Consider the following 19,035-nt stretch of genomic DNA (forward strand, 5'->3'; position numbering starts at 1 on the left):
AGAAACTGGCAGCCATCCTGGCTCTTGGCACAAACCGTTTGGCCGGAGCCAAAATGGCCCCTAGCAAATCACACATTTTTCTCTCACTGGTCGTCAACACCATTACAGAGCAACATATTTATTTTACCCACCAAGGTGTTAGTGCAATTTAAATTTAGCATGTAGTAACAACAGGACGTAGAGTGTCATTACATATGATTAGAAGGGAGGAACTTAAAGGATGGCAAATAAAAAAACAGCAAGATGCACATCAAGTTAGAGCAATCATAAGTTAATTTACTGTAATGTACAGAATAGTAAACACCACTCCACGGAGCTGCATCCACTTTGAGAATTGGGCTTGTAGCTAACAGGCACTGAATCCAGTTTAAATCAAAGCACAAAGTCATATGGGCAAACACAATTCAACACACTGAATAAAGTCTGGGGAGGAGAAAAAAGTCTGATGAAATATGAAGAAATTACTCAAATGACCTAAACAAACTTTACAGTTCTAAAACTTCCAGACAGAAGAATCCATTCATCCATCTTTTTTTTTTTAAATATACTTTTTTATTAATATTTTGTAACAATGTTAAAGTCTTTACTGTCACTTTTGGTCAATTTAATGCATCCTCTCTGAATAAAAGGATGGATGGATGGATGGATGGATGGATGGATGGATGGATGGATGGATGGATGGATGGATGGATGGATGGATGGATGGATGGATGGATGGATGGATGGATGGATGGATGGATGGATGGATGGATGGATGGATGGATGGATGGATGGATGGATGGATGGATGGGACTCACCAACATAAATAAATAAATCTATGGCTTCTATCAATTCGACTAAGTAAACACGAGTATGTTTGAGTTCCTTTATATATAAAAGAGCGAGACAGTGACATATTGATTTTGAGAGCACTCTGTGTCCTTCTGCCCAGGGGGAGTCTGGGTAGTCCTGGGGGCTGTGGTGTGCTAGTTTACATCATTTATAAGGGTTATAATAAGCACACAGCATTCCAGAGCTCCCATATGACCCAGAACCCACAGTTATTCTTCATGTTACTCTTTCATGAAGACCCCAGACAGTGGCCCTGTCCCCTGAGACTGTGTGCAGAGGAGGCAGCTCCACAGACCGCCAGTGCCACTTTGAGCAGTCAAGTGGTCAAGATGCGGTTCAGTGCTTTGGGTAACATGAGTCAACTAAGCAGTTGGAAGTTTCACAGCTGTTTCTTCCTGGCCCAGATCAATCGGGAGGATAGATCTAAAGAGTCCCGAAACTATGACAACTTATTTTGTGGCTTATGTCCCTGGTTGACCTAAGGGGTAAACACCATTTTCAGTAACCAGTAGGAAGTTTATTTTTCTTTCCACACTGGCATTTGTTTTCTTGCTTTAAGCATAAACATAAAAAAGAAAATGAAAAGAAAAAAAGAAAAAGAAAAAGAAAAAAATGTGATTTCTTTATTCTTTGTTTTAAAAGGGAATATGGACATTAATTAACATGAGCACTCAAGTCCATCATGTAAATGTGCCAGATTTAGCCATACAGGCTAGTTTTCATCTGTAGTCACTGGCAGGTTGATGGTAAAGAAAAAAAAAAATTGTTGAATTTATTAACAAAAATAGAAATTCTTAGAATGAAATAAGATTCGCTACAATGTTGTTGTATATTTCTAAAATATCTTAAGTAATTTTAAGTTAAATGAGTGTTAAATAACAATTTTTTTTTTTTTTTTTTTTTTGGTTTAACTAGCCAAGGTATATATTGAAGGTGTTTAGATATGTTTTTACAAAAAACAAGATACGTATTTTTATAATATACACAGCCTTTCAAAACAATTTGCTCACCAAGGCTGCATCTATTATCAAAAATACAGTAAAAACATATACATATATATTTGTATGTAATTTATCCCTGTGATGCCGAATTGAAGCTCAAGAAACAATATAGTTATAGTGTTATTATTAACAATACTGAAAACAGATAAGCTACTTAATATTTTTGTGGAAACCGTGATATATTTTTTAACGATATACTGTAAATGTCTTTGTCACTTTTGATCAATTTGTGCTGAATAAAAGTATTAATTTCTTAAGTTTTACTGTTTTTACTAAATGTTACTGACCTCAATGCTTTGAATGGTATTGTAAAAATATTATTGTCACTATTGAGATGTATGTATGTATGTATGTATGTATGTATGTATTTGTTTATTTATTTACACTATAAATATAGTCAAAATCTATAATATAAAAATGTTCCATCTTTTTAAATTCATTATTAATGACAGAAATTTCAATAATTTTCTGACAAACAGGAATTGTGCTTGAATTTAATTTCCAAAACCTAGCCATCTTAATGTTGAACAGCAAAAGACAGTCCAAGGGTCATGTGGATCACATCGATGCTCTTTTCCCTTGTGCTGCGATTAACTTGCTCATGTCAAACCTCATCCTGTTTTTATTTAGAAAACGAAAGATAGAGACAGAGATAAAGGGACAGAGAGAGAGAGAGCGGCAACAGGAGTCTGATAGGACTCAAAGGGTCTTCCTTTGTTTCATTAGATACAAAATGTCAGACATCTGCTGCATCTGACACACAGGTCTGCGTTGCACCGCAAACGCACACACACTTCAGCGAGAGCCGCTGACAGGAACCGCAGCAGCCACACAATTAAATGTGTGGACTGATAAGACTATAGATGTCTTGGAAAAAACACACTCCCAAACAGAAGATGACTGACACTTCCATGAATGCAACATGCCAGGAAGTTTTGCAGGAGCACAGACGGACAAGTGCGAATGTGAGAGTGACAGCAAGCCATCAGAAGGCCTATCTAAGACAAGAAAACACTGAGGAAAGCTCAGAGAGAAAGATATGTGAAGAGCTGTAGTGATGGACTGATTTTACCGCAGGGCAGCTGAGGTTTCTCAGTGAATTGAGAGATTATTTGTGGTTTGTGTCCACTTTAAAAATTGCTGACAGGTGATGGATGGACAAGATGTGTGAAATAATCTTATAAAGTCCAATATGACATATTTTATCTCTCAAGTCAAAAGAGAGCCCTCTTGTGTTACTGGTAAAAGATGCACAAATATTACTGCTTTTGCAGTCCCCAAAAAAATCACCAGCCAATCAAATAACTGTTGTTTTCGGTCAGGTTTCATGAACAGTATCAATCTGAAGCTAAAAAAAAAAAAAAAAAAAAGTTTTCGGTGAGTGAAATAAAGCTGAAATAAAATAAAATACATAAATTAGATGAAAAACTTAAATGTAAAAAATCAAATATTAGAAATATTGACAAGGCAACAAACTAAAATAAATCATATTAAGTTAAGTACTAAAATGACTAAAACAACAAAACAAAAAAATATATCGAAATGACATGAATAACAAATGACAAAAGAAAAAATTATTCAAACTAAAAGTAAAATGTAAACTAAAAATATAAAAATAAAAGCAAATTCAAAAATGTTAACAAATACTATAGAAGTATATAAATAATACTAAAATAACACGGAACAGTGCCAAATAATTATGGGGTTTACACCTTTCCACTTTTTGGGAGATTAACCAAAAAACGGCCTACTTGTTATCTGCATATTAAGCTCGGATAAAGTAGGGAAAAAGTAAGGAGAAAGTATTTCAACAGTGAAACAAAATGACACACATTACCTTTAAAATACAATATTGAGTTGCAGTGGTTGAAGCTCAGGGCTGGTAATTGAAAGGCAAGGTACTTAACCCCAGGTTGCTCCAGGGGGATTGTCCTGTAATAAGTGTATTTTTAGTCTTTCTGGATAAACACATCTGCTAAATGTCTCCTTTAATTGAAAGCACACTATTATTGCTAAAGCTAACACAATGAGGCAGCTCTAAACAAAATAAATGTCTCTTAATAAAGAATATATTGGCTTTGGTCCGAGTTTCTGTACACTGTGCAGTCCTGGCAGCGTCATTGATAAAAGGTGATGATCTAAAAAAAAAAAAAGAGGCCCCAACAAAATGACTGGGCACAGGCTCAAAATGTTGTTGTTTTTTAGGACCTGAAGGCATTAAATGTCCCTATGATTCTCCTCACAAGCCTAATAGTAACACACACACACATACACACACACACACACACACACACACACACACACACACACACACACACAATTAAGCAATAACATCCAGGATGCCCTGCGCGTAAGAGAGGTCAGATGTTCAAATGTTCAAATGTATGTGTGTGTCTTGAGTTCCCGTTTGCGTTTGAGAGTAACGGTGTGTCCAAGGTCTTGATCTTGTTTTGTCTTGTCCACGATGTGCAAATAACATAATGGAAAGAAGTTACACATGAGCAGTCTTATACAAGAACAGTCAAAAGTGAAGTATAGGCAATAAGAAAATATTAACCATGGCCACTTTAAATCATTTATGATTTAGCGCTTCACTTTTGAGGAAAATTTGCTAAGGATGTTTTTTAAAGGATAGTACATTCATTTATTACAAACAAGTGCATATTTATTCTCTGGAAGCCGGGCTAAATGAATAAACACTGTTATTGCACTCCTGACAATGGGTCAATCCCGCAGTAACTTCTCAGACATATGCATCATTTTATAATAATATATAAATATTTATTAAATAATAACAAGCTAAATTTACCTAACAATATATATTGAACTTATTTCTCATCCCACTGGCAAACCATTTAACCATCCATCCATTCATTCATTTAGCTTTGAATTACTTGCAATGCGTACTCCCTAAAAGATGTACCCCTTCACAGGAAATAAGAATGGACCACAACCAGCATATTTGAAAAAGGAACACATGAAATAAAATAGCTTGAGGTGAAATCAAATTCCCTTATATAAAGGTGATAACCTCATTGCAGTAAATATCACAGTAAAAGGAGCTATGGTCAAGCAACAATGCAGTGTTTTTATGCATTTATAAGAGCTGAATTGTGCCCTGGATGATGCTGACGTTTTGCGCTGGGTGAAGATAATGTGATATAACTACCCTCTGTGTTTCTGATTTCAAGTCCTGAACTAAACGCAGCATGTATCAAAGCTTCCCTGGGGCTAACAACCTGAAATCTCCATATTTAGAAGCTGCCAGCTGGGCATGTGTAACTCCAAGAGTGGGTTAGAAAGTATAGCGTGAACTGCAGTGATAGAATGAGAAAAGGAAACCTAGAACAGTCAGTTGGTGGTTGATAGCTTCATAATAGCTTGCGAAAAAGCAGTGTCCGCTCACACTGCTAGACAATCAGCTCTGAGAGCTCTGACCATCAGAAATAAGTGACAGCACCAGTAGTGAAAAAAATACAAATATATGGAACATAATATATATTCAATATATGTGTATATGTATATACACACATACAGTCATGCGAAAAATAAAGGTCACACTATTGAATTCTAGGGTTTTATGTGTCAGGACATAAAAATCACCTGGTCCTTGGCAGGTCTTAAAATTTGGTAAACACAACCTCAGATGAACAACACATGGCATCATATTATCATTATTTATTTAACATAAACTAGGCCCAAATGGAAAAGCTATGGGTGAGTCATCCTTACTGCTTCCTTAGGAATTAAGAGTGTAAGTAGCAATCAGGTGCTGCTAATCAAATGCCTTTGATTAATTGATCATCAGCAAGTGTGATCAGTGATCACCTCTATAAAGCAGACGTTGTGGCAGTTTTCTGGTCTGGAGCATTCAGGTGTGTGTTAACCCAATGCCAAGGAGGAAAGTCATCAGCAATGATCATTTAGAAGCAATTGTTGCTACCCATCAATCTGGGAATCTTCACAAGTTGAAAACATTCAAAACCATTAATGGATGTCTCAGCAAAGTTCACCCTAAGGTCAGACAGTGCAATGCTCAGAGAAAATCGCAAAACACCCAATACCTACACCTCGGACTCTACAAGCCTCAATTAACATTTTAAAATGTTAATTGAGGCTTGTAAAGTTTATGGCAGTGCAATTAGAAAAAGACAGGACAAGTGTGGCATGTTTGGAAGGGTTGCCAGAAGAAAGCTTCTTCTCTCTAAAAAGAACATGGTGGCACGGCATAGGCTTGCAAAGTTGCATCTGAACAAACCTCAAGACTTCTGGAACAATGTCCTTTGGACAGATGAGACCAAAGTGGAGATGTTTGGCCATAATGCACAGTGCCAAGTTAGCCTACTAAAGCAAACTAAACACAGCATATCAGCATAAACACCTCATACCAACTGTTCATCACGCTGATGAATGGTTGATGATTTTTGGCTTGTTTTGCAGCCACAGGACCTGGCCACCTTTCAGTCATTGAGTCCACCACAAACTCCTCTGAATACCAAAGTATTATAGAGTCAAATGTGAGGCCATCTGTCAGACGCTAAAGCTTGGCCGATATTGGGTCATGGAATGGGACAATGATCCCAAGCACACCAGCAAATCTACTACAGAATGGCTGAGAAAGGAAAGAATCAAGGTGTTGCACTGGCCCAGTCAAAGTCCAGACCTCAACCTGATTGAAATGCTGTGGCAGGATGAGCTGTGCATAAACAAATGCCCGCAAACCTCTATGAACTGAAGCAACATTGTAAAAAAGAGTGAGCCAAAATTCCTCAAGAAAGATGCAAGAGACTGATACTATAGCCGCTTTCCGACCAAGTAGTTACAGGAACTTAGTTCTAGGAACTGTCCACTTCTAAACAGTTCTATGAACTACTCTCCCCCAAACTCGGTTTTGCTGTTTGCGTTCACACTGGCCAATTGGCCATAGGAACTGGTAGGAGGGGTAAGGGAGTGACGCAAGCACGGTGACTTTTATTTTGACGGCGCGACGGACCTTTATTTTGGCGGCGCTGAGAACGCCAGAGCAAACAATGCTCGCATTCTCTGTGTTTATTAGTTAGCGATCTGTCTAACAGTACTGTTTAATATGTTATTAGATAGAACTGTTATAAAAAAGTAGACAGTATATGAAAAAAAGGTTATTAGCCTATGCCGTGTGGTTGATGTCCAGTGTTGCTAGCTGGGCAGATAAACATAATCATGTTTGGCTTGGTCCCCTCAAAGTTGCGTTGGATTTTCTCTTCAGCATAAAGGTTTAGAGACCCATCTATCACTGTTTTCCATGTTTGTATAGTTAGTTTCTGGAGTAAATATATAGGCTATAATCTGTGTGTTTACATTCTAGCTGTTTTAAAAATGGCGGGTGCTGGTGTTCCGCGTGCGTTCGGTCAATCACCGTAAACTAACGTCACGGATAGTTCCTATAGAGCTGGTTTAGACCCTACTCGGAAGTAGGACCTAAATTAGTTCCTCCAAATGGAGTTCCTAGAACTAAAATCGTTCTTAGTTCCTGCGGTGCGAACACGCCGACATCCGGGTACATTAGCCAATAGTTCTAGGAACTGTGAAAAGGTTCCTCCGGTCGGAAAGCAGCTTATCATACAGAAAACACCCTCTTTTTCAATTTTACCCCAGTTAATTTCAAGATTTACTGCCCATCAAGTACAATGCAAATGTGCTGGGAATGATAAACCTTGGTGAAAATGGTGAGGTGAGAATATCATTAAGTTTTGGTACAGGATAAAAGTTGCTCTGGCCTGTGTGAGGAGCTAATGCGTGGGTGAAACACAAATGAGGTGACGCACTGGAATATCAGATTATGGCTGTATCATAAATCATCACAGGTACTGTCATATCTACAACAAGACATAAAAAGACAGCATGCCCTGTAAGACAGACAATTCTTCACAGTGGAGGTTCTATTTTTTCAGCATTCTACCTCACAAAGATAACTGACCAGTCTATGATGCTGTCATAAGTGGAGTTTAATCAACACAAAAATGACACAAAACGAACTTGAGGGTTGAAAAGATATGTCTGCGTAAACACTTTCAAGGCCTGCGTACCCAATCTTTCAAGGCCTGCGTACCCAATATCTGCTAGACTGAAAATTCATTATCATAAAACAAATGTGAGAAAAGATGTGATAATGTTTTTTATTTTCAGTAAAAAAAGAATAAAAGAATAAAGAATAAAAATTGTTGTCAAGAGAGAAAACAATGGAAGTATAAAAATGTACATATGATTTACATAAATACTGTTCAAATATTTGATCTAAAGTAAAATACAGCTAAGTCACCAATATATATGGCAGAATTTTTGGGTGGGGGTTTATCAGTTTTGATACCACAGCAAAAAAAAAAAGAAAAAAAAAAGTGAATTGTTAATGCTAATAACAATAATAATAATAATAAATAAATAAATAATAATGCATTCCTTAAATATCATCAAATATTTTACAACTAAATAAATATTGCTTTAAGAAGGACACATGCAAAAACTGCTCTACGACTTTGATTGGCCATTATTTTCACGCTCTCAATGTGAAATGTGATTGGCTATAATGCACAACGCTGCAAAACGTGTTGTAAATAAAAACACAAATTTGTAAAGGAGCCTTACGGTACTACCAAATTCTGCAGAAAGACCTCCTACAGAGAGAAATGTCACTATTTTTACAATGAATTACTACTTTTTACCATAACTTTAACAGAAGAGAGCTGGAGAAGAGAACATTTCTTCACACAGCAGAGCACTGGTGTGGTAATTCAAATAAATGTAGCTATCATTCAAACTAAATAACTTAATTCTAAGCAATACTGTTTGACATCCTGACTCCTTTGTGGCATTTCATTAAAGGCTCTGCAGTGTTGAATGGCTATCTCAAGTGCACTGCTTACTTCAATGCCACATCAATGCACTTTTTAAATGCTATATGAAATACATATGCTGCAAATGTGTTAGTCATCATTTGCTTGAAGCACTTGTCATTACTCTAGTCATCCATCCGTCCACCCCTGCTGCACATCTCCTCAGAAGCCCCGTCACCCAAACGGAGCCTACAGCTGTTCTACCTTTCCAAAATGCCAGTCTATCTCTCAGTCAAACTCTGAGACCAACCCTGTGTGAATGCCACAACGGCTGCATCAACATTTACTGTCATGTTTGTGTTTTTTTGGGCTGTTGTAGAGTAAATTGTTGAAAAGAAAAATGGTCTGCATACCAAATAAATAAATCAATAAATATGTGTGTGTAGTTAAACGTGTGTATGTATGTAATATACATTATATATATATATATATATATATATATATATATATATATATATATATATATATATATACATAATTTATATTATATATATAAATATAACTATTTTATATAACACATTTATCTTAAATATATACATGCATGTGTGTGTATTTATAGAAAATAATTATACACAGTACACAAATATATATTATGCAAACACAAACTTTTATTTTGGATGCGATTAATCGTTGCCCAGCACTAATGTGTGTGTGTGTGTGTGTGTGTGTGTGTGTGTGTGTGTGTGTGTGTGTGTGTGTGTGTGTTTTCAAATAAACAGTAATTTATACAGTATACCGTAATTTATATGTAATTTATTCCTTTGATGGCAAAGCTGAATTTTCAGCATCATTACTCCAGTCTTCAGTGTCACATGATCCTTCAGAAATCATTCTAATATGCTGATTTAGTGCTCAAGAAACTTTTCTTATTATTATTATCAGCTGATTTTTTTTTTTTCCGAGGATTCTTTGATGAACAAAGTTCAGTATTCAGTATCAACAGAATACAGTATGTGACAACATTTTAGGCATTTCAGGATGTAATTTTGGTGCCTATATTGTCCACAACCATATATTTAATTAGCTGATATAATATTTATCTAGCAATCCATCAGAACTACTACTATACCATCTGAACTACTATCTATCTGAACCTTTAAAGACCCCAATATTCAGAAAGCCAGGATGGATAAACCATGTCACTGACGTTTTTCAGCAATCCAAGGCGGCTGCATAAACGGGCTAGTCTTTCATCAGCTTCTGATCAAAAAACAGAGGTACTAACTGCATAACTATACTCCACACCAGCCACAGACAGATTGAAATGTCAGTCAAACTCAGTATCAGATTCCCAAGCTTGTGCTCAGTGTCAGGTTGTGCTGCTCTCACAAAAACATCCAGAGACCCATGTGCCCTAAATTCCACTCTTAAGTAACACTACACACTTCACTGGAGTTTTGAAATACGGGTGTTGAGTGAATAGTGTAACTTCTGCCCTTTAAAGCATAGTACATGCTCTAAGCACAGAGACATATTATATAATATGGAAAAAGTTATCAAAATATGGCCATTTCAATAACCAAAACACTTACAGCTAGACTTCTTCATAAGTGAAAGTTCACCCAAAAAGTAAAGTTCAGTCATTATTTACATTACTCTAGTGTGTGTTGTTCCATGGCTTTGCTTTTATTGTGTGGAACATAAAATAGAATAACAACTTAAATATTCCTGTATGTACTACAGTTGTTTTATGGTGCTTTTATGGTATTTGACTCTTTCAGAGTTTGAGAGCTCCTTGTCGTTGTATCTGAAAAGCTGCGTAATAATTGTTCCAAAAAACAAAACAAAAACAAACAAAAAAACATACAGGTTTGGAATGAAATGAGGGTAAATAAATAATGATGGAATTTTCATTTCTGGGTGAACTATTGCTTTAAGTGATAGTCTGCGCACCTCTTCTTTCTTCATTTAAATGTTCTTGAGTTTTCTTGAGTGGCCTGCGTCGTCCTGATGGGCATAATTAGACTTACGTAAGGCTGCTTTCACCAAGAAACCGTATGATAAAGCAATCCCAAGAATGATGTCAAGGGGCTGTGCACAGAATGGCTGATTTTTGCAAACAAGAAGAAAATTAAAGAGCATATTGTGTTTGCGATAGCTGTACTGATGGCCGTCACCGCTGCTCTGACAGTGGTGGAGAAGAGTACGCCAGCTAAGCTGTGCCTGGGGAGACGTTGGCTAATTATGCTCGGCGTGTAGGTTTTGTTTTAGAGAGGGGAGGTGCTCGGCTCTGTGCTGTATTTGCTGTGCTAACACAGAAGGCTTTGATCTTTGCCAGTCTAACAGCCTCAGTGCATTCAAATGGACAGCTTATTTATTGCTTGATTGCTGCAGCTCAAAGGATTCAAGGAACAGGAGAAGTTTATGCAGGTGAGCAACGGAAAGTGGTCTTAAATGACAATGCTCCGACAGAAGGCCCCTAAAAATCCAGCTGTCTGTGAAAACAATCAATGTTAGCCTTAGTTTAAAATGATTTGGGCTCAGCAGAGAAGGATATCAACCACAAACTGGAAAAAAAACTACCCATATTATTCTACAAAGTGTTTTTTTGCTTCAATGTCAGCGTTTTCAACCTGGAAGTAAATACATACACACATACATACCACTAAAGGGTACTACTACTACTACTTCTGTAAAATTGATTTATAAAGCACCTTAAAAACCACAGTGTTCTAAATTAATACTAAATTAATCAATAAATTACCACTAAAAGGTATACAATAATGATAATAATAATAGTATAATCATTTCAAACTATTTCAAACAATTCCAAACGAGTAAAGTAAAGTGTGACCTTGAATATCTTGATTCATATGGAATACATCAGCTTCCAAAAGTAAATCAGGTTGTCAATGGGGTGTCGAAGTATAGTCTTTTCTTCCCAATTGTAACGTATATCTGAGTGAAACGGCTTCTGGAATGAGAAAACAATGTAGGGCGGAGCTTGATTTTGTCCTGATTGGATCATAGGAAATTGGGTGTTGGTAACTAAATGGAGGCAAGATCTGAAAGCCAGCTTGCAGTCACTTGAGGATGATATTTAATCCCACCCTTCGCCGAGATACGTCATGAAGAGAACACGTCAGTTCGAGGGGGGTGGGAGGTTAACGTTTTTGATTAAAGTTCCCCTGTGGTGAAAATCAAGCTTTTAATGTTGTTTATGTCTATGTGGTGTTTTTAATATGCTTTAAGACAAACCATGTGCAAATTCAGAAGTCAAAACCATTGCTGAGTATTTTCTCTTTAAAACTGCAGTGAAGCAAAGACAGTCTCAAAAACGCGGTTTGAAATCGCTGTTGTTTCTGATGTCACAAACTGCCCTGTAAACAATCCCGTCAACGTGTGATCGTCAACGAGTGGATCTCTGAGCTGGTGTGAGCGAGTGGAGGCGGGGCTAATTTGCACATTCATAGAACCGCGTATACTAAATGAGGCAAGGGTCTAGAGTTACATTCAAGCTTTTTTAAGGCACGATGAATTTTTTCAAGGAAAAACGTTTAAATGTCATTTTGGTGATCAAATGTGAGTTTTATCAAAATGTTTGACTACAGGGGGACGTAAAAGATTACGAGGGCATATGAATTTATAAAAATGATGTGCATGTATAAATCATTTATAACATGCATTGCAACATTCTGTAAAAAAAAAAAAAAAAAAATGTCAATTTTGATGCATGGTGTACTATTTCTACTGGAGGTCACTGGGTTGGCAGAAAGATTGTTGGTGGCTATCTGGGTCTGTAAAGGTTGAAAACCCCTGCTCTAATGTACTGGTGCCATCCTGAACTGTTGAACACTTTGCTTTTTCATTCCTAATGCTCCCTTCCATCTTCCTCCCAGAATCCCTGCCACCACCCTTCTCCCCTGCCTCTCTTTTTTCTCTCTCTTTCTATTTTTCTCACTCTCCTAGATAAATGTGTTTAATGCTGATATGAGATTCTCTCCACATCACCCCACCCCTCGGCCCAAAGGCAACGGGCAACAGGACGCGGTGTCAGTGCCACAGCAGAAAAACTGTTAAGCAGATTTACGCGCACGCTTACAGCCCCCCAAAAAATGATGACATTTCCGTGCGCAGCCTGCTGAGGGCTTAAGCGTGAAACGTCTCTTTTTTGCCCTTGCTGAATAAACGGTTTATAATGTAAAATCAAATGTTTCCTTTCCGTCACAGCCCAAGGACCTCAAAACTCAAAGCACACAGTCTTAGGGCACAAAGCATGCGTGTCTGCATCTTATCCACAGGAAAGAGAGAAAAAAATAAATAGAAGGGGAAATGTTGTGTATGTCATGTTCAAGATGAAGACTAGAATACGAGTTGCTCAACAGCACTTGCTATTGATTGTGACAAAAGAAGAAATCAGTCATATCACAGGAATGCACAATAAAGACAATAACAAACACTAAGAAAGCAAGACAGATATTAATGTTTAAAAAAGGATAGAAAATACTTTCAGAAAAAGAAAATCAATACAGCAATGTAAGACCAGAAAGAGCCTCTTAGTTTGGTCGTAAGAGCAAAACTAAGAGTGTGTGACGACTGTAAAGGCTGTCTTGGAGAAAAAAAATATTTTACATTTACTTTCATTTTGTCATCTTTCATTCATTTTAGTCCAAATGACTCAGAGCACTCAGAGTAAGATGGCATTCAAATAACATTTTAGTTCACCAAGCATACATTAACAAAATATTCAAACATAAAACACTGTTTTATAAGTAAAAATTGAGAAAGATTTATCAATGTAAATAAAACCAGAGCTCCAAATAGCACATTATGAGCAAGTATTAGCTGTTGTTTAGAAGTAACTTGCGAAATTGTCATGCTTTACAGATGGTTTGCAAAACATTTCCCATGTTTTAGACAGGTTAGACTATTTGCATTATGTATAGAGTGTTGTTACAGCAGTCGGACATGATGAAATTAATGACTTGCGGTTCAGTAAGTGAGTTCGATTAATTCAGTAATGGCTCTTACTGATTTTTTTTTATTTATTTTTTTTTGATTGAATGAAAAGAAAAGACTCATAGAGTCATTTGTTTGGGAATAAGACTGATTGCTTGATGTTTCTTGCTGTTACCGGTTCGGAATAATAAATACTTAGATTCCTCATATGCCTATATGATTTAATTGAGAAGAGAAGATGTGTGAAAATGTGTAGGAGGGAGAGAGAGAGAGAGAGAGAGAGAGAGAGAGAGAGAGAGAGAGAGAGAGAGAGAGAGAGAGAGAGAGAGAGAGAGAGAGAGAGAGAGAGAGAGAGAGAGAGAGAGAGAGAGAGAGAGAGAGAGAGAGAGAGAGAGAGAGCACCCCCACAGAGTCAATGTTCTCTCAAGGGTCAGGCTGTTTTGTTATAAGAATAGCAATGTCTCAGCCTCCATGTATCAAAATAGATAAACATGCAATGTTCTTTGACTGGTCACGGTCAAAACAACATACATGTACAGTACAAGAACAAAGTGCAGCAACACATGATAACATCATGACTATGTGCTCATAGTACTGTACATACAGTTAAATGCCCAGACATTCACAAAACACATAGATATAATGTATTGTGGCAATAAGGAATGGTTCCAGGTTCCATTTGCTAATGTTAGTTAATGCATTAACTAATGTTAACTAATGGGATCTTATTGTAAATTGTAACTTAAAAATATGCATAGTAATGCATTTTTGATAAACCAGTTAAATAAATACTTCACAAATAAAAGGTTCTCTATTTTTTACATTATTTTATTATTATTTATTTATTTTAAAGCAAATACTATTCATAATTGAATGAGTCTGGAAATGAATGATGATCAGTACCAAATCAGCTTCACATTATGTAACACTTCAGTTAACAACAAAACAGTCTAACCAGTAATTCTGTACATTATCAATAAAAATGAATGAGCCAATCTCTCAATCTCCAACATGAGAGATTGCTTGACAACTGTGTTATAATTGTCATTCATTTCAGTGTTGTTATTAAAGGGGGGGTGAAATGCTATTTCATGCATACTGAGTTTTTTACACTGGTAAAGAGTTGGATTCCCATGCTAAACATGGACAAAGTTTCAAAAACTAAGTTGTACGTTTGAAGGAGTATTTTTGTTCCAAAAATACTCCTTCCGGTTTGTCACAAGTTTCGGAAAGTTTTTTTCGAGTATGGGTATGTGTGACGTCAGATGTAACGGAATTTCCTTATATGGGTCCTAAGGGCACTTCTCCGGTAAGATCGCGGCCGCGCGCGCACTCTTAGACCAGAGCAAGAGAGTGAAAGCAGTTCACTATCAAAGCGCCCTGCACGGCTTTTGGGAAGTCAATGTCACCAAAGAAGTGTGTTTTTGGTTGCCAGAGCAAGACAACCCTGCACAGATTCCCAAAGAACCCAGCGTTAAGGAACCCGTGGATGGAGTTTGTTTTCCTGAGCATAAACGGAGTTGTGTAGACTGTTTATTCCCTGCATTTCGACGATGATTGTTTTATAAACAAAGCCCAGATCGACGGATTTGCAGATCGTCTAATGCTTAAGGATCGAGCAGTCGCAATGATAAAGGTTCGCGGTCGTGCGTTGGAACCGGACGGTGAGTAACTGTTGAACAAATAATGTCTCTGTGTGTTGTCACTAGCTCGGCGCGTTAGCACAGCTAAGCTTCGCCCACACGGCCCGCCCCCAGCCGCTCGGTTTTTTCCGGAAAGACTCGGTACACCCTATCTTTCTTTAATAAATATAATAAAACAAAAGACTTTTTGGAGATATGAAGGATGCAATATTACTCTATAGGTACTCAAGATTAACAGGAGATTGAGTGAAAATGAGCATTTCACCCCCCCTTTAACTTAAATAAAATCTATATTAAAAACTAATTTGCATTCATTGCAATACAGCTGAAATAAACTAAAATAAAAATATTATTAGATGAAAAACCTCAATAAAAAAAAACTTAAAATGAAAACTATTACAACTAACTGAAATAAAATAAGTTGAAGAACTAAAATGATTAAATTAAAACTTAATTAAAAATAAATTAAAGCTAAATAATAATTAAAGCTAAAAAGAACTAATAAAAAAATGGCATAAATTAATTAAAATGAAAATAAATTAATAAATACTATAATAGTATATATGTACATAGTAAAATAATACTGTTGCCAACAATAAACTAAACACTAAATCTGTCTAAAGTCCCATTGAAAACCCCTTGAAATTTTGGGGACAAAATACGAGATTATAAAGGTCTTTTCTGAGTCTTTTTTCTCTCTTCTTACTCCAGTAAAATGTATGCAATATTATAAATAGACATTTTTAACCTAGAGTTAAGAGTTGTATAGCGTAGAGATTCACAGGCAGTGACATGCAGGATCTACACAGCAGTGCTTGTCTGCCATTAGCGCCGTTTACCGTGGCTCCACTACTGTCAGAAACTTCCATTTCTCATTGAAGGGCAAAAGGGATGCACTGGACAAATTTGCAGGGGAGACACGTGTGTGTATTTTTTCTGTTGGATGGGCCAGGTGTTGCATTCAGATTCCCCTTGAAAGTTGTCCTTTGTCATGCCCTATGCTTTCTATTTTTTTAACGAATTCATTTTGATGAAATGATGACCGGTGCCAAAGTGTCAGAGACTTGCGTCTGGGGTTGATGTCATAAGTGGTGGAGGGCGGAGCCTGGCTCCTCCCTTCAAATGTGTTCCTCCTTTCACTGTAATATAGGGTGAATGCAAATCGAATTAGTCATCCCAGAGGAACAGTTCATTACCCTTGTGGGTCGCCTCATAGAAAATCAAGACTCCAAGAATCCATAACAGCATGCGGAATAACCCCCCCGTCCTCTATCCGGCTTGTGTGTGCGTGCATGTCCCTTTGCACGGTTCTCCGGAGAAGGGTTCGCCTGAACGCACATGCCACCAGAGTAAATGTGAACTACTCAGGAGGACATATCAGCTTTTGGAGAGAAAGAGAGAGCAAGAGAGAGAATAAGGGGGGAACTGATTGTACTTTACACGGATAACAGACATTCCATCTTCTCCATTTCCCTCGGGAACGCATCTAACAGTGAACGGGGGAGAGAGAGAGAGATATGGATGAAAAGAAAGAGAGAGAGAGAGTAGGGCTCAGCAAGGGCTGCAAATGCTGGTGATTCACTTGAGCAGAGTTGCGTGAGGAGGCGGCGCGGTTTGGGGTTTGAGGTTTGGGGGGGGGTTGGGAAGGCAGGGAAGATGCTAGACAGGAAAAGCACATTGTCAGATATGATCAGCTCGGCTGAGCCCAGGGCCAGAGACATCTCTAGAACCCGCGACAGAGCTCTCGGAGCACAGCCTCGTCCTCATCACCCTTCTGATCATCTGAAGAAAAAAAATAAACCCTCGTCCAATTTATCCATGACTAAAATAACCTGTCGGTTTTGTTTGAGCCTTTCAGGTCTTGTCCGTGTGATGAATGGGAATTTATTAAGAGGGTTGCGGGATGTGGGATTGTTTGATGCTTGTCTGTTAGCCAGATGCGGTAGTTGCGTTAGCGAGCGAGTGTCTATGAACTCCAGACAGGTCTTCAAGAGAGAACAGCCATGTGTCTTCATAAATACTTTCTCAAGGTTGTCATTGGTCATTAGGACGTGCATGGCCTCTCTCGTTTCTCAACTCCTGCTATCCAAACAAGAAAGAGACATTTGTTTCGAAGCGCCATCTGCGTGACTCGCTTTCCGTCTAGCCTTGTCAATAAACACGACGAGCTGACATTTATTTCATTTAAATTTTTGTCTTTGAACACCCCGCATCAAAGACAACCAGGACACGGTGCACGTCTAAAACAAATGGCTTTAAAATTGGACCAAACGGATGTCAAAGAACAACAGAATGACCCCATCATTGCTGGTTCACATCTGTGCGAATGCACATCTGGAAGAAAACAGCTGTTTTGCTACAGACAAGACATACTTCAATAGAGCAACGTGATGCTGTTTTTCAATGGTGTATGAAAAGCCTTCTGCTTGTGTGCGCGACTAGACAGCAAAATAAACCGAACTATTATGGAAAATTGCCCTGAAAGCTTTAGTAAAAGGACAGTTGCTAAAGATGATATTGAGTTCAGAAAGAATATGGGCCTGATGGATCTGTTTGTATGGAAATGTAATTGATGCAGCACTGTTCTATCCAATGATCATGTTTTTTTTTTTTTTTTTAAGTGTGTCTAAAGTCTTGAATAAAAGGACAATGCAGGACATGGAACGATTGTTCCGTATAGACGGATAACAAAAATAATTTTTCAGGAGTTCTAAAAATATACACTGATCCTTCCTCAAAATTTTGGTACAACCCTGTTAAGAATACTTCATAGACGGAACCATATGAAATTGCTTTCGTAACTATTAAAAAGAAAGAATCATATTGACCCATATATATATATATATATATATATATATATATATATATATATATATATATATATATATATATATATATATATATATATATATATATATATATATATATATATATATATTTAAGAAATTAATGCTTTAACTCTGCAAGGACACATTCAATTGATCAAATAGTTTTCACAAATACTGTTTCCAACATTGATAATAATAATGTTAATAATAAATGATAAATAAATAATAAATGAACCAAATTAGCATATTGCAGTAGAAGGATTTCTTTATGATCATGTGACACTAAAGATTCAGCTTTTCCATCACAAGAATACATTTTAAAATATAATAAAATATTTATATTTATCAAATAAATGCATCTTTGGTGAGAATAAGAGACTTCTTTTTAAATTGTATTTACCCAAACTTTTAAATGGTAGTGTACATCAAACTTTCTCCAAATAAGAAAATAAATGCTCAATATTAAAGGGCTATTGAGTTCTTACTGTACCTCGATCTGCAGCAGTGCTTCTTCTCTTTGCCTCAGGATCTCCACGTCTTCCTCACTGATCTCTGACAGGAATGCTTGGGCATCACCCTCAACGCCCTCCTCCGCTCCGAACAACGGCCCCTCTTCAACCAGTTCACTCAATGGAGTCTGTAGGCTCTATCCATTCCACACACACAAAATAAGAGATAACATTTATTTATTTTTACTTTTTAATACATACAATACTCAAAATCAGCATAGCAGTGGTCTTCCAGAGCTGAATGTTTTAGAAGCCTACAGCACAGTCTTTTGTTGACTTTATGGTCAAAGCTTCCCTCCATCTTCACATTATAAGCACAGGATATTTTACAGGCAAGTTGTTCTTGAGCAATTTGTTTGCAAAGTTTAAGACACAAGCCAGGATATTGTGATTCTTGCAAATGCAACAAACCTCACAAGTTTGTGACATTCGAACACCTCACAAAGTGACATCGA

The 19,035-nt window shown here is 37.1% G+C and overlaps 1 protein-coding gene across 1 annotated transcript in view; it reads right to left on the minus strand.

The window, feature by feature from the left end:
• The window catches only part of tsnare1 (T-SNARE Domain Containing 1), a 130,105-nt gene that overhangs the window by 46,721 nt on the left and 64,349 nt on the right, over positions 1 to 19,035 (minus strand). Inside the window, exon 8 of the mRNA XM_079893878.1 lies at positions 18,562 to 18,717. Coding sequence (XP_079750004.1) covers positions 18,562 to 18,717 — 156 coding nt within the window. The remainder of the gene's footprint in view (positions 1 to 18,561; positions 18,718 to 19,035) is intronic.

This window comes from Squalius cephalus (genome assembly GCF_949319135.1).
Source record: "Squalius cephalus genome assembly, chromosome: 15".
Lineage (NCBI taxonomy): Eukaryota > Metazoa > Chordata > Actinopteri > Cypriniformes > Leuciscidae > Squalius > Squalius cephalus.